The sequence below is a fragment of the Odontesthes bonariensis genome, chromosome 12, assembly GCF_027942865.1.
Source record: "Odontesthes bonariensis isolate fOdoBon6 chromosome 12, fOdoBon6.hap1, whole genome shotgun sequence".
NCBI classification, from domain to species: Eukaryota; Metazoa; Chordata; class Actinopteri; order Atheriniformes; family Atherinopsidae; genus Odontesthes; species Odontesthes bonariensis.
In genome coordinates, this window is record NC_134517.1 from 27939654 (window position 1) to 27966661 (window position 27008).

Sequence of the window (27008 nt, forward strand, 5' to 3'; positions counted from 1 at the left end):
AGCGTTGGCCTTATTTGGATATGGTAATGAGTGGCTTCGGACGGCCAATGAGAAGCGAGGGTGTGAGCACGTGACGGAGAAAGACCGCTTAGGGGGCGGGGCCAGGCGTGGAGCTCGGATTAAAACCAGTGGCGGAGGCACAGCGCATTCAGTGTAGGGAGAAGCAGGGACACACTGTGAGAGGGAACTTTGTTACTATGAAACTTAGGAATATTTTCAAAATATTGTAAAAATTATCAAAAACCCTCGTGAATCCATAACCTGCCCCAAGGGTTTGAGGTTTTTAGCTTACTTTACCCGGAATGGGCTTCTACACTCACTATTCTGACACTTTTTTGAAAGAATGTGTGAGACAGACAGTTAGCCGGCTAGCTAGCTAGCTAGCTGAGAGGTGAGACAGGCGGCAGGAGAACAAAAGATTTTTTTTGCGTTTTGGCCGGTTGTACTGACACCAAGTCCATGCAGAACGTGTCATTACCATCACAATGCCCGTGTTACTTTTTCTGATAGACACGTCCGCTTCAATGAACCAGCGCACCCATCTGGGCACTACCTATCTGGACATAGCAAAAGGCGCTGTTGAGACTTTTATGAAGGTACTGTAACCACGGGACACATTGATATTGGGAGATTCCCGAGTGGGATTTGCAGTTCAGATCATCATTGTGCTGTTGAAAGCTCGCCTGTCAAAAAAGCTGATCTCTTCGATAACCGTAAATAATTCTCTACTATTTCCACAGCTCAGAGGGAGAGATCCGGCGAGCCGAGGGGACCGGTATATGTTGGTAAATTTTGAAGATGTTCCGTTCGGGATAAAGGTAGAGTTTTGCTTTCGGGTCATGTCCAGCTTTACATTGCCGCTGATTGACTTGTCCTCCCATCGCTTCACCCCCGTTGTGATCACCACATCAATTGTGTAGAGAAAATCTTCAGGAGGAGCTTTCATACCCCTTTTAAAACATGGCCGACATTTTGTTTCAATGTGAGCAGCAAGGAACTCTGGGTGTTATTTATACAGCGAGGTGATATCTGGGGGGGTGGAGTGATAACAGGAGGAGGAGGGGGGGGGGGGGGGGGTAACAGACTACTAGCCTACTTTACTTGTTTAGAAAATTGCCACTTTTGTCAGGGCTTTGTAATTAATTACCCCGGGCCGGTTGCACATAACCGGCAGAAACAGATCAAGGTCTGGGCTGCTCTGCTGTCACTTTATTGGCCTCAGCAGATAGAGAGGAAGCAGCCTGCATTGATATTTAATAGTTTGGACTCAATAAAAGATACATTTTTTTTTTAAACAGTTTTTAACCACCTTCTTTGTTTTTGTTTTGTTCATAAAGGCTGGATGGAAAGAGAGCCACGCTACTTTCATGACAGAGTTGAGGACCCTCCAAGCAACCGGACTCACATCTATTGGCCAGTCCTTGAGGACAGCTTTTGATTTACTCAATCTCAATAGATTAGTGACTGGGATAGACAACTATGGACAGGTATGTAGCACTGAAGAGGTAGAGAGGAAATCAGGTTAATTATAAGGTGCTAAGGAGCAAAACAAACCTCCCTCACCCACCAGTCACCCCCACCCCCCGTACCCTCTCCCCAGTCTTACAAGCATCAACCACCTGCATACTGTGAACCCACACCGCTTCAGTCATATGACACAAACATAAGCAAACGAAGCTGCAGAGAAAGAGGAACAACTTCGGAGTAACTGTCACTGATTTCACCATTGAGCCGGTGAATCTGCTGGTAAATCCCCCGTTACCCATGCTCATATATTTAGTTATAAGCAGATCTGAGTCTGAAGTAATAAAACCTTTAGACAGGTTTAAAATGCAACTGTTTCTTCCACCCTTAGTGAGATTAAAAATGAGTTAGATAAGCGTGGTGCTCCCATAGTGAAACTGAAACTAAGCTAATTTAGTCGTTCAGTTTTAAACATGGTTGTTGCTGCTGAGTTTTATCATCCCAAACGAATTTCTACTATTTAGTCCATCCATAATCCTACATAAGAGTGCTGGAAAAAAAAAAAAAGAAATCGAGACATTTATGCTTCTCAAAATGGGTATTCGGTTGAATCTGTGCTTCATAAGCTAGTTGTAACTAGATAATCGTGGATTTAATCATAATTAAATTAGATTTGGTTTTAGTTTCAAACGGTTGGGCTTAATAACGGGCCAACCAGAGGGCTTCAGACCTGTTTTTATTGTAACTTTTAGATTCTCAAACCTTTAATGAAAGACATTTGTTTTAATTTGGATCGGAATGTCGATGATGTTGAGACTTAGCGTCGCAGCTGGGTTGTTTTCCTTGAATCATCAGAACATTTTCCTCGTAAAACTGCGACGAGATTCGGAGGAAAAGCTTCACAACTCGAGCTTCAAAGCGGACGTTACAGATGTTTGCACTGTTCCTAATTTGATCTGCGAATTTGACAGATTTGAGACGACGAGTCGGCCCGATTCACAGCTTTCAGCCACGTTAGAGTCGTTCCAAATATTACTGAGCCAACAAAGTCTGGAAGTAATTCAGTGTTACAGGCCCAGTTCCAGCAAGTGCCGCCTAATGACATCACCGGTTTATGCTCGGTTGTAGTCGCTCAAAGCAGCTTGAGAGGGTAGGGTAGGGTGGGGTGTGTGTGTGTGTGTGGGGGGGGGGGGGGGCTGGTAAACACAATTCAGAGTTGGTGTTTACAGTTTTCGACTTTTATGTCAGGCAAATGCTGCTTATATGCAGCAGATGTCAAAGTGTTCTTGCAGCATTTCTGCTAACAATGAGTGATCAGAGGAGCTCTGCGCTGACGTGGTCGCAGCAGAGAGAGAAAAACACAGAAAGCAGCTCGCTTGATATGCAACACCTCACCATGTAGGATTCTCTCATCTGCTGGCAAGTTTTTCTGCCAGGAGAACAGAGGCGCCGTCATTAATGTTGGCTCATAAGTCCAGTTGGTGCGTCCTAACTGTTGGTGTTGATAGAAAAATCCGCACATCTGTTTTCCATTGTGGAGGTAAGTGGAGAGAGTGAAAGTTGAATCATTTCCTGAGTAATAAAGGGAGCATCCTCACTGCTTGAGTTAACGCACACATGCGGCACACATGCGGCACACATGCGGCACACATGCGGCACACATGCGGCACACATGCGACACACATGGAGCACACATGCGGCACACATGCGGCAAACATGCAGCACACATGCAGCAAACATGCGGCACACATGCGGCAAACATGCAGCACACATGCGGCACACATGCAGCAAACATGCGGCACACATGCAGCACACATGCAGCATACATGCAGCATACATGCGGCACACATGATCCACATCAGACGCTCTTCTGAGAGCCTGAAAGTCAAACTCCAGCAGCGCCGTCGGGCCGGTCGAGTCGATACAGACTCGCTTTTCAGCGAGCGCAAACAGCAGAAGCCTTAGCCGAGGTCAGGGTTAGGGTGTTCTGCACCAGTGACTGGTGACCTTTAATAACAGGCTGCTTTGGCACTAATTATATTTTAATAACCGGCTCCCTCTCCTCTGCCTTTTCACAGCTGAAGGAGGTCATTTTCTAACACGTACGCATTGCAATTAGAAATAACCGGCGTGCTTATTATGTTCTTTAGAAAAGTAGTGAGTATACATTGTTAGGAGCCCATTTTCATATGAATCAACCTATTATCCATAATCTACAAGTCTGTAAAAAATGTAAAAACAACCTAATTTCCCCATATTTTAGAGGCTAATTGTATTATTTGGCATTTTAGCTTGAAAAATCTACAGATTTATCAACATATTTGTCAAATACCTTGACATTATTAACTCATTTATCTACTGGAGCAAAGATTCTCTTGATCTTTGTTTCCTTTCAGTCTGGAAGGAGCAACTTCTCAGAGAAAGTCGAACAGCTGTGCGTTTGCATGTGAATAAACATGAAAGAGAGCCAGAGTCGTTTTGGGACTGGTAGAAATGCAGAAATCCTGTCAGTTTTAAACCCGAAAGTCATCTGAACCTGGAAGATAAACGGAGAGATTTTTGTCAGGTTGAAGCTTCTCAGATGAATCTCCTCTTTGAGCTGCACACTTTTTGTTGTCTCTAAACGGTTGTGAATCAAAGCAAAGCGGTGGTTTGTTCTCACCTTTGTTTTTAAAGCGCCTCCAAAATGTATCATTCGCTTCAGTTTCAGGTTTAATACGACTTTAAAGTCTGGTTGGATTTTTTTCACTGACGGGCTCCTAAAGATGCTCGGTGGGCTAAAGAGCTGGGAAGAGAGCAGACAAAGGGGGGAGGAAGCCTGTGGGGTAGTTGATATTGCACTGAAGTGTCTCTGTCTACAGTAACAAAGAGCCTTCCAGGTTGCCAGGCATCGGAGATGACTCTCCCTGGGGAGATGGAGAGGGGTGTGAGGGTAGAGACGGAGAAAGCCAGCGGGTAATTCTGACACTGAGCAGTGAAAGGGCAGAAGAAGATGAGAGGAAATGATGTGGCCAGTGTTGTTTGGTTGTGAGTTAACATGTCGGGAAGGGGTGATGAACGGGGTTCAGATGTGATCAAGATGGCCATGAATTTGCACTTTATTTGTTCCGTTTGGCTTGTAGATGCGAAGCGGCTGGAAAAGCTGCAGGAGCCGGCGTGACACGCTGAGACGGTAACTCGTCTGGCAAGTTAGCCTGACCCATCAACTCATTAGCATGCCGAGAAAGTGCTCGTTATGAAGGGGAAGGAGGAAGAAAAAAAATTATCCACGTTGTCATGGATACCTCCAGTGGAGCAGATCTCTGTAGTATCCCGCTCTGTTTACTCTGGGCTGTGTGTGTCGGTGCACAGATCCATCATTCAGCAGAAAACACAGCCCACAGGTAGAGGGTCCACGTCCGTTAAGAATGGCCCCAGTGTCCGAACAGGACGGTCTTTATGAAGTCCGTGGGACCGCGGCGAGCTCCGGCCCGCTGTTTGCTGACAAGTTGTCAGGCCGCATTGAGGGAGTTTTTTTTTTTTTTTATGCCGTGAACTCAGCGAGTTATTCTGCGGTCTCTGTGGAGATCCCATTAGACTGATGCACAGTGATAAATGCAGTCCTGCTCCAGTTTCATTAGATCAGCGCGGCGGTGCTGAAATCATGAAATATTCTGCGGTTTCACGTATCTCCTCAGGTAATGTGCTCCTGCATTCTTGGAGGATGGAGCGAGGAAAATGTCACAGATTTATACACAAATATAACGTCTCTGCACTCTGAACGGTTTCTATTTATTATCCCCCTGAGTTGAGCTTCTTTTTCACACACTTGCTCACTGAAATAGCCATCTATATGATGATGCTTATTTATGTCACAAATACCAAAGCGCTATATATACACAAATGCTAAATCTCAATCAGAATGTTGCTCATGTCTTCTGGGAGTGCTGCTTGCTCCTTTTTAACTCACTGGAATATGACGGGACACTTATTTGTTCACCACAGTCTGTTGTTTTAATAGCTGAGTGTCTTTGCTCCAATGGCTGCCTGAAAGGGGCTTAACACTTAAGAATGAATTATTTTAATCAGTCTCTGAATGTCTCCCTTTTTTGTGTCTCTCTGCAGGGAAGGAACCCCTTTTTCCTTGAACCAGCCATCATCATCGCAATCACCGACGGCAATAAGTTGACCAGCGGCGGCGGAGTCCAAGATGAGGTCAGAAATGCCTCCGAACAAACGGGCTTTTAGAAAGAATGGTCTGACCAGTGAAACATTAAAGCAGATGTTTAGTAAGACCCTTCCTTTAGGCTTCAAAAACAGCAGCCCACAAACTGTGGTGATGATGCTGTGGCTGCACACATCTGTCCACAAAGCATCCACATCTGCATCAATTCAATTCAATTTTCAATTCATTTTTATTTATATAGTGCCAAATACAACAAATGTCATCTCAAGGCACTTAAATAATAAAGTCCAATTAAAGCCAATTGGAATTCAATTCATTGTAATCATGATTATTTATAAAATAATCCAATTCATTCATATAGAGCCAATTCAAAAACAATTTCCTAGCTAAGGAAACCAACAGATTGCACCAAAACTTGTCTTCAGTCCCATCAAACATCTTCCAGTTGTCTGTCACGGAGGACAATATTGTTAAATCAGCTGTAATGATTCTAACCATAGATCGCCGACAGTCATAAAAAACAACACCAAGCTGCCGGCACAGTGAAAAGCATTCAGTTTACCGTAGAAACGGGTAAATATTCATGTTTGACAGGCTCCAGAAAACACTTTAACATTTTGATGAAGGCAGAAAAAAAGGATGTTTTCATTAGTGAGTGCTCAGCTCATTTTAACTCATCATTCACCCCCCCGCCCCCCGCTGTGTTATGGAGATTAGTCCATTAAGCCGTGCCATCAGATTTGTGGACTGATGAGCAGAATTTGCTCCGTTCACACAGTAAAAAATAAAGGTCCCTTTATAGCAATTATAGCTGTAGTTGGTAGCTCCAAACGGCTCTTTTCTGCGGTCGTTTCGAGCTGGTGAAAGTGAAGTTTGACTGAAAGCGCTGCTCCTCCTGCACCGCGTTTGTCAATATCTTCATAGCTTATGAAAAGAAAAAAGCTTTGAGAAAGTCCTGATCAATAATTTAGAGCAACATGATTCAGTGGAGCCTCGTGCTCTGAAGGTCTGATGGATCGTCGCCGGGACACCTTTGAATAGCATTCGATTGCTCGCCTTTGATCTGCAGGCTGCAGACTGATTAAAAGACAATTGTCTTTGGCGGTATTGAGCACTTTATATTCTGATAGTAATGTTGTGGAGCCAGTCTTTTATTTTATTGGTTTTATAACCAAGTGGGGAAAAAAATCTGCTTTTTTTTTTTATGATTGACTGAACCAGATTGATTTATATCATTTGTAAACTGTGCATCGTTTTCAAAGTAAAACTGTCCTGGTTATTCAACCTCTCCCCCCCTTATTTTGGCTGTGCAGCTCCACCTGCCCCTGACCACCCCGCTGCCTGGCAGCGAGCTGACCAAGGAGCCCTTCCGCTGGGACCAACGTCTGTTCGCTCTGGTGCTGCGCATCGCCGGCAACGCCTCGGTGGAGCCCGAGCCCCTCGGCGGCGTCCCGTCCGACGATTCTCCCATCACGCCCATGTGTGAGGTCACTGGAGGTGGGTGGACGGAGTTGATTATTTCATTCATGCGTTTATAACATTGCTTAAAGGGTCACTCTGCCTAATTCCAGAGATGGGACCAAGTCACACATGTGCAAGTCTCAAGTAAGTCCCAAGTAATTTTTTCTTGGGCAAGTCAAAGTCACCTTATTATTGCAATTTTACCTGCAGAATCTGATCTTAATAAAGTGAAAAGACAAGATATAAGTAACTGTCCCCACCCCGTATCATATCAAGCTAACGTTTAGCTAACTACCGACTAGGCTAACAGGATAATATTAGCTAATTTGACAAGCACTTACTGGTCAGAATGGATCTGCAAATGACGAACAAAGTTGGAAGTTGTCGTCTGGCTGTCTGAGATGTTGATTCCGCATGTCTTGCACTGTGCTGTTCGTCTTTTGCCGTCAAAATGGTAATTACGAAAATGCTTAACTAATGATGTCAATGTTTTCAATATGGAAAAATGATAAATAAAGTTGTAAAAAAAAAATTCTTTTTTTTTTTTAAAAATACCAATTTCGCCTTAACTCCGCAAAGGAAGAAAAAAAAAAAAAAAAAAGGTAATTACGAAAGCGGAAGACGATGACTCTGTGCCCGTCCCGCTGACATGTTGATCCTGCGCTCCTACCGGGTAATCAATATTATTTTTTAAATTAATTAATTTTATTTTCAAATGAAACGAATAACACTCAAGTCATTCAAGTCATCGTGTCTCAAGTCAAGTCAAGTGCCGAGTCTTTAACTTCCAAGTCCGTGTCGAGTCTCAAGTCTTTTATTGTTTGTCAAGTCACAAGTCATCAAAACAGCGACTCGAGTCGACTCGAGTCCAGGTCACAGTGACTTGAGTCCCCATCTCTGCCTAATTCACACTAAAACATTTGTTTCTTCTTCCCTTTTCAGCCTGAGAGCACAGTCCCTAGTCTATCTTGTGCAGATATGATGGAGCTTTGTTAAGTCTCTGCAGCTATACGGTTAGATTTAGACGTGCTTTAGACTCCAGCTGAACAGAAGAGGCCCTGCTTTATGAAGTGGAAGGTTTGAAAGATGAGGAAAGCTTTTATGGAAGATGCTGCTGTGGTTCCAAATGGCCTCGGCCTCCGTTTCACCCCTTGTCTTACACATCTCCAGATTTAATAAAAGCATTACCGCGTTTGCCCTTTACAAAGTGGTGGGCAAGCTAATCGAGTTGCTGATTAATCCGGCCAATTAAATGCTGTTTTGGATAATTATTTGGCGACATCACTAGCCGATTAGTTCATGAAGCCAACACGTCTGCAGTGCAGGCAGCCTCGGGATGAAGGCTGTAGCAGAGCGATTATATTCTGTTCAGACCGCTTTTTAACTGAGCCGAGTGTTGCTCCCGTCTGGTTTATTTCTTCTTATTTAGAATAAGTGCACTCCAGATGGTTATTTAGGTGAGTAAACAGTGCGATGATGGTACAAAGCTTTCAGGTTGCTGCTCCATCTTTGCTCCAGCCCTCACCTGTGCTCACACACTGGAAAAAATGCCCCTCCAAAAATAAGTAAAAAAAACAACAAATAAAAGATGTTTTTGCTTGAAATAAGCAAAAAAAATCTGCCAATGGAACTAGTGAAAATCAGCTTGTCAAGATTTCTTGAAATAAAATGTGATATTTAGGACTTTTGAGTTAAAAGGGATCTTGAAATTAGCTTAAAAACCTCTTAGAATGGAAAAAAAAAAAAAGCTTGTTTCATGTGAAATATGACTCAAAACAATTTTTTTTTCAAGACTTTTTCCCTTAACAAGATATTCCAGATGTATTGTATTAAAACAAGTCCCTATATCTGGCTGAAATGGTACTTGTTAGGCAGTTGTGTCTTATATTAAGTGTAATGAGATACTCAATGAGACAAATATACTTGGTAAGATTTAGATTTTTTCCAGTGCAGATCTGGGTAGTGACCCAAAGGATGAGGTCGTGGATATGAGCGGCTGAAATGAGTTTCCTTCAGAGGGGGGCGGGGCTTAGAGATAGAGGGGCGGAGCTCCACCATCCAGAGGGACGTAGTAAGGAGTTGGCTGAGGTGGTTCATCTGGTTAGGATGCCTCCTGGCCGCCTTCGTTTGGAGGTTTTTCAGGCTCGTCCAACTGGGTGGAGGCCCGAGGCAGCACCAGAGCTCACTGGGGGGATTATACGTCCCATCTGGCCTGGGAACGCCTCGGGATCCCCCAGGAGGAGCCGGGGTGTCCCCCCTGGACCTGTTGGCTCCACGACCTGACCTCTGATGGGAAAGATGCAAAAATACCAACATGCTTTCTGCTCAACACAATCCACCTACATTTATCAGTCTGTTCTTTTATTCTTTCATTAACTTGTTTTTTTTTTAACTAAGTTAAACACATTCTTGTCCTTCTGTATCTATAGAAACATTCCAAATCTTAAGACGGATGCTTCTGCAGGGTTTCAGTTTTGCCGTCATCCAAGAGCAGAATTTGATAGAGTTCAATAACTTAAGTAAGATGAGATGAGAAATACTTTATTGATCTCCGTTCAGCTGCTCACAAGAAGGGAAAAACTGGTAAAATATAGATTTAAAGAGGAGTTTTAGGATAAGGATAAGTTGAGGGAATAAAGACTAGGCTGCTCTTATTGTGGTTAAATGGGCGTCCAGCGCAGATTAATGCGACTGTGACCGTGTTTTTCTCCAGAATAAGGAGCCTGAATTCAGATTGTTGGAGCGTGCTGGGACAGGCTCAAAGTATTTATAACGGCAGATCAGAATAAATGCATTCTAGATTAATCATTTGTCAGTTCTGAGCGTGGGAGCGCTAATGCGTCTGTTTTGTAGAAAGCAGAATGAAGACGCTGCCTGGGCTCGGCAGCTGTGAGGAACGCCTCTGAGCTCCGGCTCCACACCATCGTGGTCAACATGCAGTGTTGTAGGGCTGAACGATTTTAAGAAAAAATTGAAATTGCGATTTTTCTGGCAGAGATTGCGATTTCGATTTCAACCACGATTTATTTTCTTTAAATCAAGTTTCAGTGTAAATTAATTCAATGCGGCTGGCCCCGGTTCGACTCCCGCACCGGGCGGCCCTGTGCTGCGTGTCTTTCCCCTCTCTCTGCCCCCTGCTTCCTGTCTCTCTCAAACTGTCCTAACATTAAAGGCATAAAAAGCCCCAAAAAATAGCTGCGGTCGGCAACTTTTTTTTAGTCATATTAGCTTGAACTGTCATGGGATTCTGGAAGTAGAATATTAAATAGGCTGTTTAGGAAAAATAACGAAATCTGTAGCTCCCTCTGAAGCCTGTAATCATGCTTGCAAAAACCGAGCGCTCCCGGCTGTTTTTAACCAATCAAGTTAGGGTGGAGGAATCCTACCTGTCAATCACAGCTTGTGCACACGCTGCTGAGCGTGAGTCTGCCCCAGCTTGTGTGCGCTCACACTGGTGTGAACTCACGTGCACAACCTCGTCCACAGAGGGGGAGGGGTTTGGGGGGGGGGGGGCGATTCGGAGCTTGTTAGAGGTTGGAGAGGGACCTGAAAGTTGTATCAGTTCGAATTTTCCGACTTTAGACTTGCTATTTGAAAACCTGCCAACGGCAGGTTTTCAAAAAAAAAAAAAAAAAAAAAAAAATGCACCAAAAAAACCCACAGCTTTGACGATCGCAAAATCGTGTTGTCTGAGATCGCGATTTTCGGTCGAAAACGATAGATCGTTCAGCCCTACAGTGTTGTGTTTGCAGGATTTTAAGCACCGCACAACTCTGCTGGGGCTGCTGTGGAGGGGTTAAGGGCTTTGTTCGAGCTTTAATTGTTGCTCAAGGTTGGAAAGATTTTCCCACCTGGCTCAGGATTGGGATGGTATTTCTCCTGCTTAAAGAGCTGTCGGGACTCTTTTTGCCCCTTGATTTCCATCCGTAATCCCTTCTGCCTGCAGAATAAGCCAAAAATCCTGACAGCTGTAAAGAACTGGCACTCATAGAAGAGGACTTCTATCCCTTCTGTCTCCAGTTTCTCTCTGCCGCCGGCCAGAATGATGCTGATGGCAGGTTAAGATTAACGCCTGCACACACAGAACAGAGCACGCCAAATCTCTGTGTTACAGATCATGGGGCTGAATACAGAACACGACACATCTCCTTTGTCAGAGAGGGTCTACGGTACATGCTGCCTGTCCATTAGTGCTGATGGCAGACCTGACACAAAGCCGCAGCCTATTGACACGACGCGGGGTGTGAATGGGTGCACGGCGGGGTCAGCGGAGGTGAAGTGGGAGGCAGTTAATGGTCAGAAAGCTGGGTGGCAGCTTTGTAAAACAGCTTCTGGATCATGGGGTCGACGCTGTGACGGATTCGGTTTTCAGAGCCACGTTTCGTGCAGAATGTGCGGTTTGCATGAGCGATATCTCCTGTGCAGGACTGATGAGACTCAGTGTTGAGAGGAGAGCTCTTGAAGTTGCACAGTACTTACAGTCAGGCTCCGTAAGTGGAGTCTACAATCAGATATTCTGATCGTACTCGGTCCGCTTTGGGTTTGTGTGACTCCTCTGAGCATCGGATAATTCTCATGAATATTAAAGTGTCTCCAGATGAATTCCTTGAACATATTTACTTTTATTTCAGAATATTTTCCTACTGTAGCATGTAGGGTTGCAAAATTCCCGAAATTTTCAAAGACGGAAACTTTCCAATTTAAGGGAATTAACGGGAATTTATGGGAATAAACTGGGAATTTTCAAAATTGAAGGTTGGCTCTTCTAGGGAACTTAAATATAGTTGAGGAAAGTATATTTTAGCATAATCTTGACTAAAACAAACAGATGCCATTCCTCAATCACATGCACAGAGCACACTGCTTACTGCATGGCTATTGAGACCACACCCCCTACTGGCACTGTGCATGCCTCCATCACATGTACAGAAGATTTCTAGAAGACTGGACCACACTTTTGAGCCTGAAGCACAAAGACTATTGAAGGTTGATGAGGCCCAGGAAGAGTCTATTGACTGAGCAAAAATGCAGAGGATTGCTTGAAGGAAGATTTGCATGTTTAATGGGACGTTTTGGAGGAAGAGTGGCATTTTTCATTTAACATTTTGAATGGGACTTTGTGGAGAGTTTTGGATGGGGGGGGGGTGCATTTTTGAATGAGTGCGGTTAGGGGATGGGTAATATTGAACCCAACACTCCTGTTTTTGTTCATCCATGAAACAAGTAATTAGAACGTGTTCTACTCTACTTACAAATAAATCTGTTGAAATATCTGTTGAAAACATTTTGTATGGATGTTTTCTTATGACTTCTGTTTATATTTATGCTTGGATATAATATATTCCCAGTTAGTTCTCCTAAATTCCCATTAGTTCCCATAATTCCCATTATTCCCATGGAAAGTTTCCAATATGGAATATATCCAAAATTCCCAAGCTTAACTTCCCATGGAAATTTACCGGAAATTTTCTGCCCCTTTGCAACCCTAGTAGCATGTTCATTTCCACGAAATATATATGTATATATATATATATATATATATATATATATATATATATATATATATCTCCAAATGTCAACTTATCTTAAATGGTCGTGAGATTTAGCTCTTTAAGAACTGAAACTTTAAGTTTAGTTTCACTTTTTAGGATGTTTGTGAAGTTTTTAGCTGAAAAATGTGCCGATCAAGAGGTTGATCATGCTTCACATTAGTTATATGATGTCTTTTAATCACTTCTGGGTCAGCATTTACTGATTTAGCAGCTTATTTCCTGTGTGATTTTAAATAAACAGCTCGGTCGGGTCCAGCAGATGTCTCACAGAGCACCTTTTTCATGCTCTGGAGGGTTCATGCTTGGCGCTTTTGCATCTGTGTTGCAGGACGTTCCTACAGCGTGTTCTCTCAGCGCATGTTGAATCAGTGCCTGGAGTCTTTGGTGCAGAAAATCCAGAGCGGAGTTGTGATAAACTTTGAGAAGACGGGACCGGACCCTCCTCCTCTTGAGGGTAAGTGGGTTTTTTTTCTGCTTTATAACCACTAAAAGGGCCTTTTTTTCCGACATCTCTTTGATAAGGCGAGAAGCTCCTTCTGCTCCCACTCACTTTGTTTTATTTTAATCTTTTCTGTGGTTGGTAAGCAGCTTCGTTTAAACCTCCCGCCCACACGTTTCAGCTCTGACACGATTATCAGAACATTTCAGTTGTTTATTACCCGTGAAGTCAGCTTTCTCTGTGTGTTCGTGCGCAGACGCTCCAGCCGAGACGTCCAAGTCTGGTCCCCAGGCCTGGCACTGCTGCCACAAGCTCATCTATGTGCGGCCCAACCCCAAAACCGGCGTCCCCATCGGGCACTGGCCCATCCCCGAGGCCTTCTGGCCGGACCAGAACTCCCCGACACTGGTAAGAAACCTGTGAAATGGTTCCAAAGAGGCAGCTCTTTGTTTCTCTGTGATTGACCACATATCGTGATGACAAATGGAAAAATAAAAAATTCAGAAAGAAGAGAAACAATGTAGAAAAATTAGTAGAAAGTCATTTGCTGAAGTTTCAAAAGGCCTGAAAGGTATTTTTGGAAGTTGGAGCTGGATGAAGTTAAAAAAAAAAAAAAAAAAAAAAAAAAAACTGCAGAAAAGAGGAAATAAATGCAAAATAAAAAGTGAAAAAATTCAGAAAGAATTCTAAATTTTAATTTTTACTTCATCCAGCTCCAACTTCCAAAAATACATTTCAAATGACTTTCTACTAATTCTACAAATTTTTCTACGTTGTTTCTCTTTTTTTCACTTTTTGTTTTGTATTTATCTTCTCTTTTCTGTAGTTTTCTGCCTTCAGTCTAGGTCCTTTCAGAAATTCCTTCTAGACCTTTTGAAACTTCAGCAAATGACTTTGTAGTCATGGGATCCATTTATCCTTTTACCTTTCTCATGAGAACTGTTCATCTCTGTGTTGAAATGCTCTTCAGCCGTCACTTCTGCACTTTTAAAATTCAATTTAAGGTCCCAATTAAGCCAGCACATCCATTCCATTTAAGTCTTTTAAAAGGACTCGGCAAAATTTTAAGAGTTTTCACTTATTTTCGTTCTCCTTCTGTTGTTTTTAACCCTTCACCTTTTTACTGCTGAGACTTCTGCTTTTTTTTTTCAACTTTTTAATCAATTCTTAAGTTCTTAAGTTCTTCCAATAGCTTGAAATCATTCCACTGTTGTCTTTTAACATTCAGATTCCTTCAACCCTTCATATATATGACATATACAAATACACATCTTATTTTGAACTCTTCAGCTTCTTCAACCAAGACTTCTGCAACTGTTTGTGCTGCAAAATTTTTACCATTTTCAGCTTTTTTTTTTTAGCATGATGTGTTGTTGGTTGATGAATAGAACGTGGAAAACAGGAATAAGGGAGACGGTGGGTGCATTTAGCAGAGTTCTAACCTCTCCTCCTTTGCCATCCCAGCCCCCTCGCTCAGCCCACCCCCACGTGCGTTTCTCCTGTCTGGACGCCGAGCCCATGGTGATAGACAAGGTGCCCTTCGACAAGTACGAGCTGGAGCCTTCGCCACTAACGCAGTACATTCTGGAGAGGAAATCCCCGCACACCTGCTGGCAGGTACATCACAAACGCAACACTTCAACGAGAAAGCACCTCGGCGCCGACTCTCTCTCACTGTACACGTCTCAGCCATGAAGCAGAACACAATGATGGGGTTTCATCGCCTCAAACACTAATTCAAACAGTCGTTTATGCCACCGAGTCGGCGTCTGTGATATGATCAATAAAGTTGCGTGCTTAAACCGCACATTTTCATGAACTAAAGGTGCATTTAAACCAAATCCACCCGGTTAATAAGGAACTGAAATGATTCCTTCAGTCGGCAGCACTGGAAAAAATGCCCCTCGAAAAATAAGTTAGAAAAAACAACAAATACAAGACGTTTTTTGCTTGAAATGAGCAAAAAAATCTGCAAATGGAACTAGTGAAAATCGGCTTGTCAAGATTTTTCTTGAAATAAGATGTGATATTTGGGACTTTTGAGATAAGCTTAAAAACCTCTTCAAATGTCAACAAAAACTTGTTTCATGTGATATGTGACTCAAAACAATTTGTTTTCAATGCTTTTTCATTTAACAAGATATCCCAGATGTATTGTCTTCAAACAAGTCCCTATATCTGGCTGAAATAGTACTTGTTAGGCAGTTGTGTCTGATATTAAGTGTAATGAGATATTTTGACTAGAAATGAGACAAATATACTTGGTAAGATTTAGATTTTTTTCCAGTGAGCTGTGTGCCTTCTGAAGTCTAAAGATTAGAGGGTCTCAGAAGCAGATCTTTAGCACAGAAGTGAGGCCACAGTGAAAAGTGGTGTCCCAATCTGACAATGCACTGGAAAAAATGCCCCTCCAAAAATAAGTAAAAAACAACAAATACAAGACGTTTTTGCTTGAAATAAGCAAAAAAAAATCTGCCAATGGAACTAGTGAAAATCGGCTTGTCAAGATTTCTTGAAATAAGATGTGATATTTAGGACTTTTGACTCAAAAGTGACCTTGAAATTAGCTTAAAAACCTCTTCAAATGAAAAAAAAAAGCTTGTTTCATATGATATGTGACTCAAAACAAGATGTTTTCAAGACTTTTTCACTTAACAAGATATTCCAGATGTATTGTCTTCAAACAAGTCCCTATATCTGGCTGAAATGGTACTTGTTAGGGAATTGTGTTTTATATCAAGTGTAATGAGATACTCAATGAGACAAATATACTTGGTAAGATTTAGATTTTTTCCAATGTGCAGGGTTGTGCTGAGGTGGGGGTGTTTTTATGCATCTGTGTAATGATGTAAAAGCAACTTTTAATTTCTGATTTGCAGCTCTGTTCTCGGCTTGTTCCACTGACTGTAACAGTTTCTGAAAGTTAGTTTTTTTTTTACGAGCTGTGGTGCAGTTTGATCATGTGCTCGCGTCTCTGCCTGCATCACAAACCGCAGGGAGTAAAACGGGAGCCTCACCCTCACCCCAGGGACTGCAGAGGAAAATTTACCGGTTATATGAAAACATTTCCGTCCACTGAATGTGTCATTTTTAAAGGATATGTGACCAGGACTTCCACACACTCATGTGGCACTCGGCCACATGCGCCTTAAAAGACTTTGTCCTGCTCAGCCTTATAGAATCCCATACACGGGTTTGCTGAGGCGACGCTTTTGAACTGAAGGCTTATTTTAAAGCCATAGCAACAGTTTTTTTTTTTTTTTTTGGCAGGATGCGCTGGTAGTGGCTGCAGCATACAGATGTATGCCCTAATGACCCGTCAGCTTCATAAATACACACATTCAGATCGGGTGGAGTCACTTAAAAACAGAGAAAACACACTTCGTTTCCTTCGGTTCATGTTGTTGTTGGCTGACTGTGGAGTTGAAGTGTCACCCTTCATTTGATTGATCTTCCTGTCTGTCCCGTAGGTGTTTGTAAGTAACAGTGCCAAGTACAGCGACCTGGGTCAGCCCTTCGGCTACCTAAAGGCCAGCACCGCTCTGAACTGCGTCAACTTGTTTGTAATGCCCTACAACTATCCCGTGCTCCTGCCGCTCCTGGGTAAAAAAAAAACGCCACTCAACATGTGACATCGTTTCTTGTTGAAGTGTTGTTTGTCATCAGCACCATTTACAACATTTAAAGTGTCATTTACAACATTTAAAGTGCCATTTACAACATTTTCCTTTTGCTTGGCAGAACTGTTTCATTCTTCTTTTCTCTGATTCTGCAGACGACTTGATCAAAGTGCACAAGTTCAAGCCGACCATCAAGTGGCGGCAGTCCTTTGAGAACTACCTGAAGACCATGCCCCCCTATTACATTGGGGTAAGTTGGCTCTTTATCATTCTTAAAGGGATAGTTCGCCTCTTTTGACATGAAGCTGTATGACATCCCATATTAGCAACATCATTTATGAACATTTTCTTACCCCCTGCTGCGTCCTGTGAGCCGAGTTCCAGCCTCGTTTTGGTGTTGATGAAGGTAGTCCGGCTAGTTGGCTGGGGTTTAAAAAATAAAGCGTTTTGCTTCTCAAAACAATATGTGTTCAAAAGAGTAATACATTTGCATCACAAAATCGTTCTCCAGGAAAAAGTCAGACCTCACAATCGCTTGGCCCTATTTTCTCTCCCTTCGTATCACTGCCTGCTGCCGACAGCCGCGCCTGTTACGGTGTTTGCTGCTCGGTCTGCACTTCGGTCTGCACGATCTACACAGCAGGCAGTGATACGAAGGGAGAGAAAATAGGGCCAAGCGATTGTGAGGTCTGACTTTTTCCTGGATTTTGTGATGCTCACAGGACGCAGCAGGGGGTAAGAAAATGTTCATAAATGATGTTGCTAATATGGGATGTCATACAGCTTCATGTCAAAAGAGGCGAACTATCCCTTTAAACCTTCTTTTGTTTGGGAAAAATGTGCAAAATCCCATTAACGGCCTGTGTTCCCTCCACAGTCCCTGAGAAAGGCGCTAAGAATTATGGGAGCGCCGAACCTGCTGGCGGACAACATGGAGTACGGGCTGAGCTACAGCGTGGTGTCCTACCTGAAGAAGCTCAGTCAGCAGGTGTGTTCATGTAGCGGGAAGATAAAATATAGATCTTATTGTGCTGAAATGTATTTTTAGAAGTTGGAGCTGGATGAAGTAAAAAAAAAAAAAAAAAAAAACTACAGAAAAGAGAAGAAAAATGCAAAACAAAGTGAAAAAATTCAGATAGAATTCTAAATTTTAATTTTTGTGTTTAACCCTTCACCTTTTACTGCTGAGACTTCTGCATTTTTTCAACTTTTTAATCAATTCTTAAGTTCTTCCAATAGCTTGAAATCATTCCAAAGTTTCCATTTTCTAGTTCTTTTTTTTAAGTTTGCTTTCAGCTCGCCATGATGTGCGTTATGAGCCGCCGACTGCTGACTGTGTAAACCTTCTGCTTTGTTTCTCCAGACAAAGATCGAGTACGACCGCTTGATTGCCTCGATTGGTAAGAAACCGTCACCGGAGGCCGGCATCAAGGTGCGCTGGCGGGGTGGAGGCATCTCCCTCGCCCAGCGCAGGGACTTCATCCACCAGCTGCAGAGTCTCTCAGGAGACACCCCCACTTTACCCCTGGAGCTCAACCCCAAAGAGTTCCAAGGCTTCAGCCTGGCGCTGCTCAACAAGGTGAGGCTGGAGGGTTACACGTCGTTGGGATTATCGTATGTCGTACAGAATATACGTGTGTGCACATTGGACTTCCACATTTAAGCTCCCATCTTTGGCTTTTCCCCTCCTCAGGGACTGAAGCCTCAGAGTTTTAGGAATCCTTACGACATCCCCCGCAGCCACCTCCTCGATCAGCTCAGCCGAATGAGGAGAAACCTGCTGAACACCGGCGTCTGCACCCTGCGAGGGCAGGACTCAGGTGAGTCTGAGGAATTTGCTGCTTTCTTAACGGTGAGCGCGTGCTGAATGCTGTCCGGTTAACGCGGTTTACCTTCTGTTTCCAGACCAGCTCCACAGCGTGCCAATCGCCCAGATGGGAAACTACCAAGACTTCCTCAAAGCCGCTCCGCAGCCTCTTCGAGACGCCGACCCCGAGCAGCCCAAACGCTTGCACACGTTCGGAAACCCCTTCAAGTTGGACAAGAAGGTAAATCCCTCAGACTCGCATCAAACCAAACCCTGATCCGCCCACAGTGGAACATGGTGCTGGGTAGATTCAGAGGTTTTAACTTCCGGACTCTGTTTGAAGGGCATGATGATCGACGAGGCGGACGAGTTCGTCACCGGTCCCCAGAACAAGGGCAAGCGGCCGGTGGACAGCAGCAACATGTCGGGCGGCGGTCCCAAGAGACGCCGCTGCATGTCGCCTCTGCTGCGCCTGGGCCGGGCCTACACGCCTCCTGTAACCCCCCCGGCCAGCCCCCGCCCCTCAACGGGTAAGATATGAATGTAATCACAAATCTTTTCTAACAAAATGCTGAAGGTTTCAATTCCTCATCCGAGGAAGTTGGGCTGTGTTCGAAACCGCATACTACATACTGCATACTACATACTGCATACTGCATACTGCATACTACATACATACCGGCTATTTACTGCATACTACATACTGCATACTGCATACATACCGGCTATTTACTGCATACTACATACTGCATACATACCAGCTATTTACTACATACTGCATACATACCGGCTATTTACTACATACTACATACTGCATACATACCGGCTATTTACTGCATACTACATACTGCATACATACCGGCTATTTACTGCATACTACATACTGCATACATACCGGCTATTTACTGCATACTGCATACATACCGGCTATTTACTGCATACTGCATACATACCGGCTATTTACTGCATACTGCATACTACATACTGCATACATACCGGCTATTTACTACATACTGCATACTACATACTGCATACATACCGGCTATTTACTGCATACTGCATACTACATACTGCATACATACCGGCTATTTACTACATACTGCATACTACATACTGCATACATACCGGCTATTTACTACATACTGCATACTACATACTGCATACATACCGGCTATTTACTACATACTGCATACTACATACTGCATACATACTGGCTATTTACTGCATACTGCATACTACATACTGCATACTGATCGATCAGACAGTATGCAGAGTGTTTACCCACAATGCATTTCGCTCCTGCCCGAGCCAATATCAGCCGGCCTGAAGTTGTTTTCGCTTGAGCTCTAAACTCTGTAAACTTTAGCAACATTTGAAACATTTTCAGGTGAGAAAGTAGTCGTTTAGATCCCCAACGTGTTGAAAACCTGACAAAATACCGGCTATTTACAATTTGTTCCCACGAATTCGGCGCTACTAAAGCTAGCCGCAGTGAGCAACGCACTTCTGGTTATTTTCACAAAATAAAATGCCTGTTGCCTTTTATCATAGGGAAAGCCATTACCATACAATTGGGGCTTTTGTTTTGAAAACAGGAAGTGAACCCACCCTCGTTGTAGCTAGCTTGAAACTGCCGTTTTGACAGGAAATGACGATCAGCGACGTCACGTTACGTTGCATCTTGGGTAGTTTGAGTATGAGTAGTAACCTCATGATGCATACCCAACATTTCGGAGAATCTGGTATGCATCCGGGAACTTAAAAAAAGTTAAAGTTAGTAGGAGAAGTAGGCGGTTTCGAACACAGCCTTTGTTTGATGCTCCAGGAGATCAAACTCAGGTGTGAAAGTGTGAAACCTCAAACTTCCTCTGGAACAGTGATACTCACTTTTGTTTTCACAAGAGCCACATTGGCAGAGCAGAATCAAGGGAAGAGCCACTTTTACGACAACATACTAAAGTCCCCTTTTGCAAATATGCATTTCTACATATAAAACATCCCACAAAAAAAGAAACAACACAGCCAATACATTTTCAATTCAGACCACATTTGCCTTAATACTGGGATGAGTGGAAGCTGGCATGCATGTCCTTGACTTTCTTCATGTTGTATTTGTAGTTTTTTGTTGTAATCATAGTGACTATTCAAGATGAGCATGGTTTTTGTGCTGGTTTTTGCCCTTTTTTAATTTAAAAACCGATCCATTGTGCCTGCATCTCACGCTGGCTAAAGGAGCTAGCGTGCTAGGATTGTCTTGTTGATAGTGCTTGTGGGATTGTCCAGTCAGAAGACGTTTCTGGTTAGAGATACACAAGACATTGGAAAGTATATTTAATGTGAAAATACCTTTCCAGTTTAGCATTTTTATTTTAGGGACAGATGATTTTCACCCAGGGCACTTCAACAATTAATTATTTGGTGTTCTGATATCTGTTTGTAAAAAAACCATCACTAGGCACTGGCTGCTTCCTGACTCCCCCACAATAGAGGAATGGAAGGATATAGTTAATGAAGTATACTTAATGTAAAAAATCTCCTATGTACAACAGTCGTGGCCAGATTTCGTGGAGTTAACAAATTGATAGATTTGGTTTTTGTGGTGGTGTTTTATTTTTTTTAAATTTTTTTTAACTCTTGGGATTTATTTGTTTTGTTTCAGTTTTTCTCATAATCTGATACACAGCTCTATGGTCTCCTGTTTATTTTATTTAATATTCTTTTTAATTCTTTAAAGCAGAGGTACTCTTTGCGCAGCTCCTCAAGCTTTAATTGGCGGCTCGCACTTGCATAGTAGCTTATAACAATATGGTAACAATAACAATACATTTTTTCAAATAACACACAGCGAGTACTGCACAGTATTAATTATTTTAATAAATTCAGCGTTTTTGTAGTATTTTTTTTGTATATTTTTATTAAAAGGAACCCCGGTTATGAAGACATATATAGCCTGATAGACCACAAATATTCTTTTATACTAAAATATGTTGTTAGAAACACATAAAATATTGGCATTATTTTAAAAAGCTACAGTATTTCGTACAATTTTGACCAACGTAAGACGCCATGTTTTCTGCGCGCAATGCACTCTGGGGGCGATGACGTAACGTAGTTGCAGAAATCAAAATCTTTGTTTTTATCACTGCACTTCTTATTAGCATCTGACGCAGGTTTGTGGTAAAATGCCACACTGTGCTGCTTTTGGTTGTCGTTTTCAATCAAAAGGCAACAAGGGGAGTGATGTCAGCATACACTCCTTTCCAAAGGACAAGAGGAGGAGAAAAAAGTGGGAAGATGCTTGTGGACGGACAGAGCTTCCCAAAACTCTGTGGCTGTGTTCCCGTCACTTTTCTCCTGAGGCGTTCGAGGACTTTTGTCGCCCGCAATTGATGAAATAGCTCACCGGAGCGACTGGCTATAAGCGTAAGCTAAAACCCGATGCTTTCCCGACGATTTTCCCCCACAAGGTGTCTAAAAGTTCCAGGGAAGCGAGTGAACTGCGCGCTAAAAAACGAGACCGAGAGGAGATGGTGGGTGCTATCCTGAGCAGACAACCTGTTGCTACGGCAACGTCAGGCGAAACATCGGACCCGCCACTCATCACAGACGACGACCTCACCTTACCTCTTCACACCGCAGTAAGTGTTGGCACTATGTGTTGTCCAAAAATGATTGAAAAGGCTGAACAGATTACATTTTGCTGCGCCGTCATCCGAACACGGGTTCGAAGCCGGCCGTACAACTTCGTGACGTCACTGTCCAGCATTGCGAACAATGGCGACTTACGTGTTTAACTATTTTTAAATAATTTTAGAAAACGAAGACATCAACAATGTTTTTCATATCACTTTTTTATAACTGATACTAATATGTATCTTTTAAGAACTGAAAGTCATCATAGCCGGGGTTCCTTTTAAGGCTTAATGGTGTTTCCTAAAGGGGGCTCTGTTAAACCTGGCAACGCAGCCCGCTTAAACCACCTCACACTTGACCGCAGTGCACGCTAGCTCCTTTAGCCAGCGCGAGATGCAAGCACAATGGATCGGTTTTTAATTTAAAAATGGCAAAAACCAGCACAAAAACCATGCTCATCCTGAATGTCTCACTATGATTACAACAACAAACTACAAATACAACATGAAGAAAGTCAAGAACATGCATGCCAGCTTCAGCTCATCCCAGTATTAAGGTAAATATGGTCTTAATTGAAAATGTATTAGCTGTGTTGTTTCTTTTTTTTTGTGGGATGTTTCATATGTAGAAATGCATATTTGCATAAGGAAACTTAGTATGTTGTGGTAAAAGTGGCTCTTCCCTTAATTTTGCTCTGCCAATGTGGCTCTTGTGAAAAAAATAGTGAGTATCACTGGCTTAAAGAAACCCAGATGTTGATGTCCCAACACACCATGTACATTTCTGTTACATCCCTCTGTTCTTTTTATTTTAATAAAAAAAAGAAAGTGAAACCTCGACCTTCCTCTGGAACTATCTGTTGAATCTTATTCTCCGCAGACATGGACGTAAACGACGAAGCGCCAGAACCGGAGCTGATCATCATCAACCACCTGAATCAGAACCACTACAGCTCCGACGGGAGCTCCGACTCGGAGGTGGACCTCCCGTCGGGGCCGGCCGACCTCCAGGAGAACCACACGTCTGCGGATCCTGAGGTCCTCCAGCACACGGACGAGGAGGAGAACGGGCGACCGCGAGAGGGCGAGCTGCTGCCGCTGCCGCTGCCGCCGCCGCCAGGCAGCGAGGGCGGGACGGAGATGGTGCACATGGAGGAGCAGCCGCCCCGCTACCTGTCGCCTTCGGCTCTGAAAAAGCACATTCACAGCGAGACGACCAAGGTTAACAATGAGCTGAGGGCGCTCATCACCAAGGAGATCAGGAAGCCTGGCAGACGTACGTATTCCAAAGGGATAGAAGAAGAAACTCATTCATAAAAGAAGCTTTAAAGTTTCTTCTATCACATAAGTTTAAGTGCTCTGATGTCATCGTGCTTAAGATGAGTTAGTTTAATCATCTGGTTTGGGTACAAAGTGGTTTCTAACTGATGATAAATGTATATAAAGAAGAGGCCACATCACCATAAACTGGGCTTCAGTTCACATTAATGAAGAAATATGGTTTAATTTAGAGTTTTTCTTCCTTATTTTGAATGATGTATAAACGAGAGATAAATCTCTAATTGAAGCTGTTTGCAGCCCTGAAATGAAGCGACTCGATCTTCCTAACGAGCTTGTTGCTCGTGAGCTTCCTGTCGTGCACGTGAACAGATGTTTCCATAGAAACGCAGCTGTAAAACGTCCGCTCCTTCTGTTCCAGACTATGAAAAGATCTTCCTCCTGCTGAAGCAGATTCAGGGCACCTTGGACACCCGGCTCATCTTCCTCCAAAACATCATCAAAGAGGCGGCCAGGTACAAAGTTCTGCTATCCCAAAATTAGTTTTACGGTCCCAGAAACAGTTTTTTTTTTATTTATTTTTTTTATCGTTGTTCTGGGAACATTTTCAGCTAAAAGATATGATTGAACACCTTTTTTTAAATTGACTTTTTATTCTTTTTTCTTGGTAACATACACATATGTGCCAGTTGGGCACAAAAACATAACATGAAATGACGAAGGGAGGATTGTGCACTAAATAAAACGGTACTTGGAATGGGACGGTGGCTGTTAGAGCAATAACGAAGCTGTTTAAGAGCTGTAACACTTTTTTTTATTTACATTATTAACTATTTACATTAACAACCAGTAGGTGTCACAATTCAATGCTGTCTTCTAATGTCTGAGCCTGGCAAAGCATTATTACTTCGTTTTGTTTTTTTGGGAAACGTTGGCAAGGCGGCAGTGCGAGTTTGCTAAGGCGGCCGCCCTAACTATAATGCGCTGCGGGAAACACTGCCAATTGTTTCAGCTTTTTCAAATCTTCAGCCAATTTTGAAATATGACAGTTTCAAAAACATGAACATTTAGCTCCTTCTTGTTTTTATTTTTTTTTATTTTTTATTTTTATGAATGAGCACACAGTTGAGTGCATGCTCATAAATTTCAAATTTTTCAGTTTTTTCAAACAAAGTCCTCTAACTTTCATACAGTTTAACTTGGAGAAACAAATTATATCTTAAAATGTAGGAAAAATTGTCCTCTTTCAGCCAATGTAACTACTAAAGAGCTCACATTTACAGAATTTCAGCTATGAGCTTTGAACCGAGATCAACCTCTCAAATTCTCTGACTAACTCCAATGTTAAGTTTGGTAGCAACAGTTTTTACTGCTAAAATTGAACTATTTTCAGCTTTTTTAGCATGGTCAGCTTTACCCATTCAGCTCATAAGCATTCTCACTGCTGTTTCGCAGGAACAGCTCTTTCTAGTTTATTGTTGGTTTTTCTTTCTTAAGCCACTTTCTGGTCAGAGCCTTTTTAATACCACTATTAAAATACCACTAATGCTACTAACAACACTCTCAAAAGGTATTTGTCCCGCTTTGTGTATTCAAGTCCATCTAGATCACATAGGTACATAACTTTGAAGTTTAGAAACATTTTCCTTTTTAAAAACAGTCTCCAGGTACCAGAGAATCTCTCTCCAAAATGGAGCCACAGAGGAACGGCCCCAAAAAATCTGAAAATGATTTGCTGAAGTATTCCCACAGGAGCTCCAGCAGGCAGTCTGATCGGAATAGTTGGTCTTTAGTGCTGGGGAGCGAGATTGAACACCTTTTAACGGACTTTATTGCTCCAGAATGTGCTTAGAATAAAGAATAAATCTTAGCTGTGTTTTTGTCCTTTCCTCTCTGCAAAGGTTCAAGAAGCGCGTTCTCATCGAGCAGCTGGAGAACTTTCTGGAGGAGATCCACAACAGATCCAATAACATGAACCACGTGGACACGCTCTGAGACCAACTCAAACTGAACTCGCTGATAACGAACCCAACAACAACAACCCTCCACATCCCTCTGGCCCCCCAAGGCAAAGGCAAAGATGAGACAAGACGGCATCCGGCTCGTAAAATCCTCAGTCTTCATTTAATCGGCTTCAGTGGCGTTTGTGTTGGTTTCTGCACGGTGAAAACCGAAGTTCATTCATCTAAATACCTTAAAAGGATCGGCGAGGGACCCACAGACGAAGAGTTAGGAGCCCTGTTGGACGTTTTATTGCTCGAAATTAGAAGTGACCTCTCAGATCAGGGGTGGAGCAGCCTGGATGTACCGTTTAGGTCCAGGGTTCAGTCTGCGTGTTCCTGTTCAAGCAACTCGGGCTCAAAAGGGATCCAATGAGGACGCTGATTCACACTTTTCTCCCTCATTCACACGTTCCGTTTCACCATCGGTTGCATTTTCGCTCTGTTGGAGGATGAGTCCTTTGTTGCGATCGATGGTTAAAGCCGACTTTGTACACTCCGCCAGCTGGAGCGCTCCACTTGCTCTGCTCTTAAACGGGTACGATTTTTGGCTCCAGCACTGAATCTGCGGTCTACCTGCCAGACTGAGAATTAATATTACTGCGTAATAATTTAAGTGTTTGACAAAGTGGGCGGTTTAAGTTCTCTCCTAACATCCGGAGGCCGTAAACTTTAAAAAAGTGACTGTTCTGTGATGCAGGTTTTTTCAGTGATACATCAATGCAAAGTAAATGATGCGACATCATTGGTGATAAATGTTTAAACACAGGGATTTAAAAGAATAAATAAATAAACAAAAAAAAAAAGCTCAGGAACTGACAGTAATGCATCATTATCAGCAATAACATTGAAGCACCTCCCCTTCCTGCCCTTCTCTTTGTTTTGGCCTGAAAAACGGCCGATATGCAACACGAACCATCGTCCGCTGGAGTGTTGATGAACCGAGGTCTCGGATGCCAGTTTGTCCCAGTGAGCTGGCCGCTGCCAAATGACCTAAAACCCCCCCCCCCCCCCTCAACCCTCCACCCCCGACCTCCCCGCTCTCCGCCATGAATCTCAAACCAACTTCTTGTCACTTTGATGAACTTATTGATGCACTTGTGTAAATTTGAGAATTCTTATTTAATGTAATTTAAAAGAAAAACTTACCTTTTTGTCGCTGTTTTTGTTTTAATTGGTCAACTTATTCGGTGTTCTCAAATGTACACAACTTGACCCCGTGTTGAGGTCGACAGGTCAAAGGTTGATTTCCGATTCAGACGGCAGCCCTCTTCCGTTCCCTCCCTCCTTGGACAGGGACCAAAATCTGCCATACTTGTCTTTGTTTGTGAAGAGGCCCGCTACCAAAAGAGTATTTTGAATACACTGTAAAGATGTAAATAACCCTAGAGTACTATTTAAAGAGAATGTTCAGTGGAAAAAAAATGGCCTTTTTGTAAGTATTTCCATGAATAAAGTTTCTATTTTACACTGTGAAGGGCCATGTAAATAAAGTGTTCTGTAAAAGACGCGGCTCCGCGTGTTTTTATGTGCACGTTTGAAGAGAAACGGGACGAGCAAAAGTGTAAAAACATAATAAATTTTATTTAC

The 27008-nt window shown here is 42.8% G+C and overlaps 1 protein-coding gene across 1 annotated transcript; it reads left to right on the plus strand.

The window, feature by feature from the left end:
* ints6 (integrator complex subunit 6) lies at nucleotides 1-26924 on the plus strand. The gene is made up of 18 exons (XM_075479963.1): nucleotides 1-596; nucleotides 741-818; nucleotides 1338-1487; nucleotides 5569-5658; nucleotides 6943-7126; nucleotides 12971-13096; nucleotides 13338-13489; nucleotides 14546-14698; nucleotides 16552-16684; nucleotides 16857-16951; nucleotides 17579-17689; nucleotides 18065-18280; nucleotides 18395-18521; nucleotides 18607-18749; nucleotides 18852-19038; nucleotides 23021-23416; nucleotides 23840-23933; nucleotides 25320-26924. Exons 1-18 carry the CDS (start codon nucleotides 486-488, stop codon nucleotides 25411-25413), a joined length of 2640 nt encoding a protein of 879 aa, XP_075336078.1. The 5' UTR covers nucleotides 1-485; the 3' UTR covers nucleotides 25414-26924.
* Nucleotides 26925-27008: the final 84 nt, after the last annotated feature.

Coding starts and splice junctions, on each gene's coding strand:
- ints6 (XM_075479963.1), top strand. CDS start 486: ATGCCCGTGTTACTTTTTCTGATAGACACGTCCGCTTCAATGAACCAG. Junction 16,685..16,856: donor CGTGCTCCTGCCGCTCCTGG/GTAAAAAAAAAA, acceptor CTGATTCTGCAG/ACGACTTGATCAAAGTGCAC. Junction 17,690..18,064: donor TGAAGAAGCTCAGTCAGCAG/GTGTGTTCATGT, acceptor TTGTTTCTCCAG/ACAAAGATCGAGTACGACCG.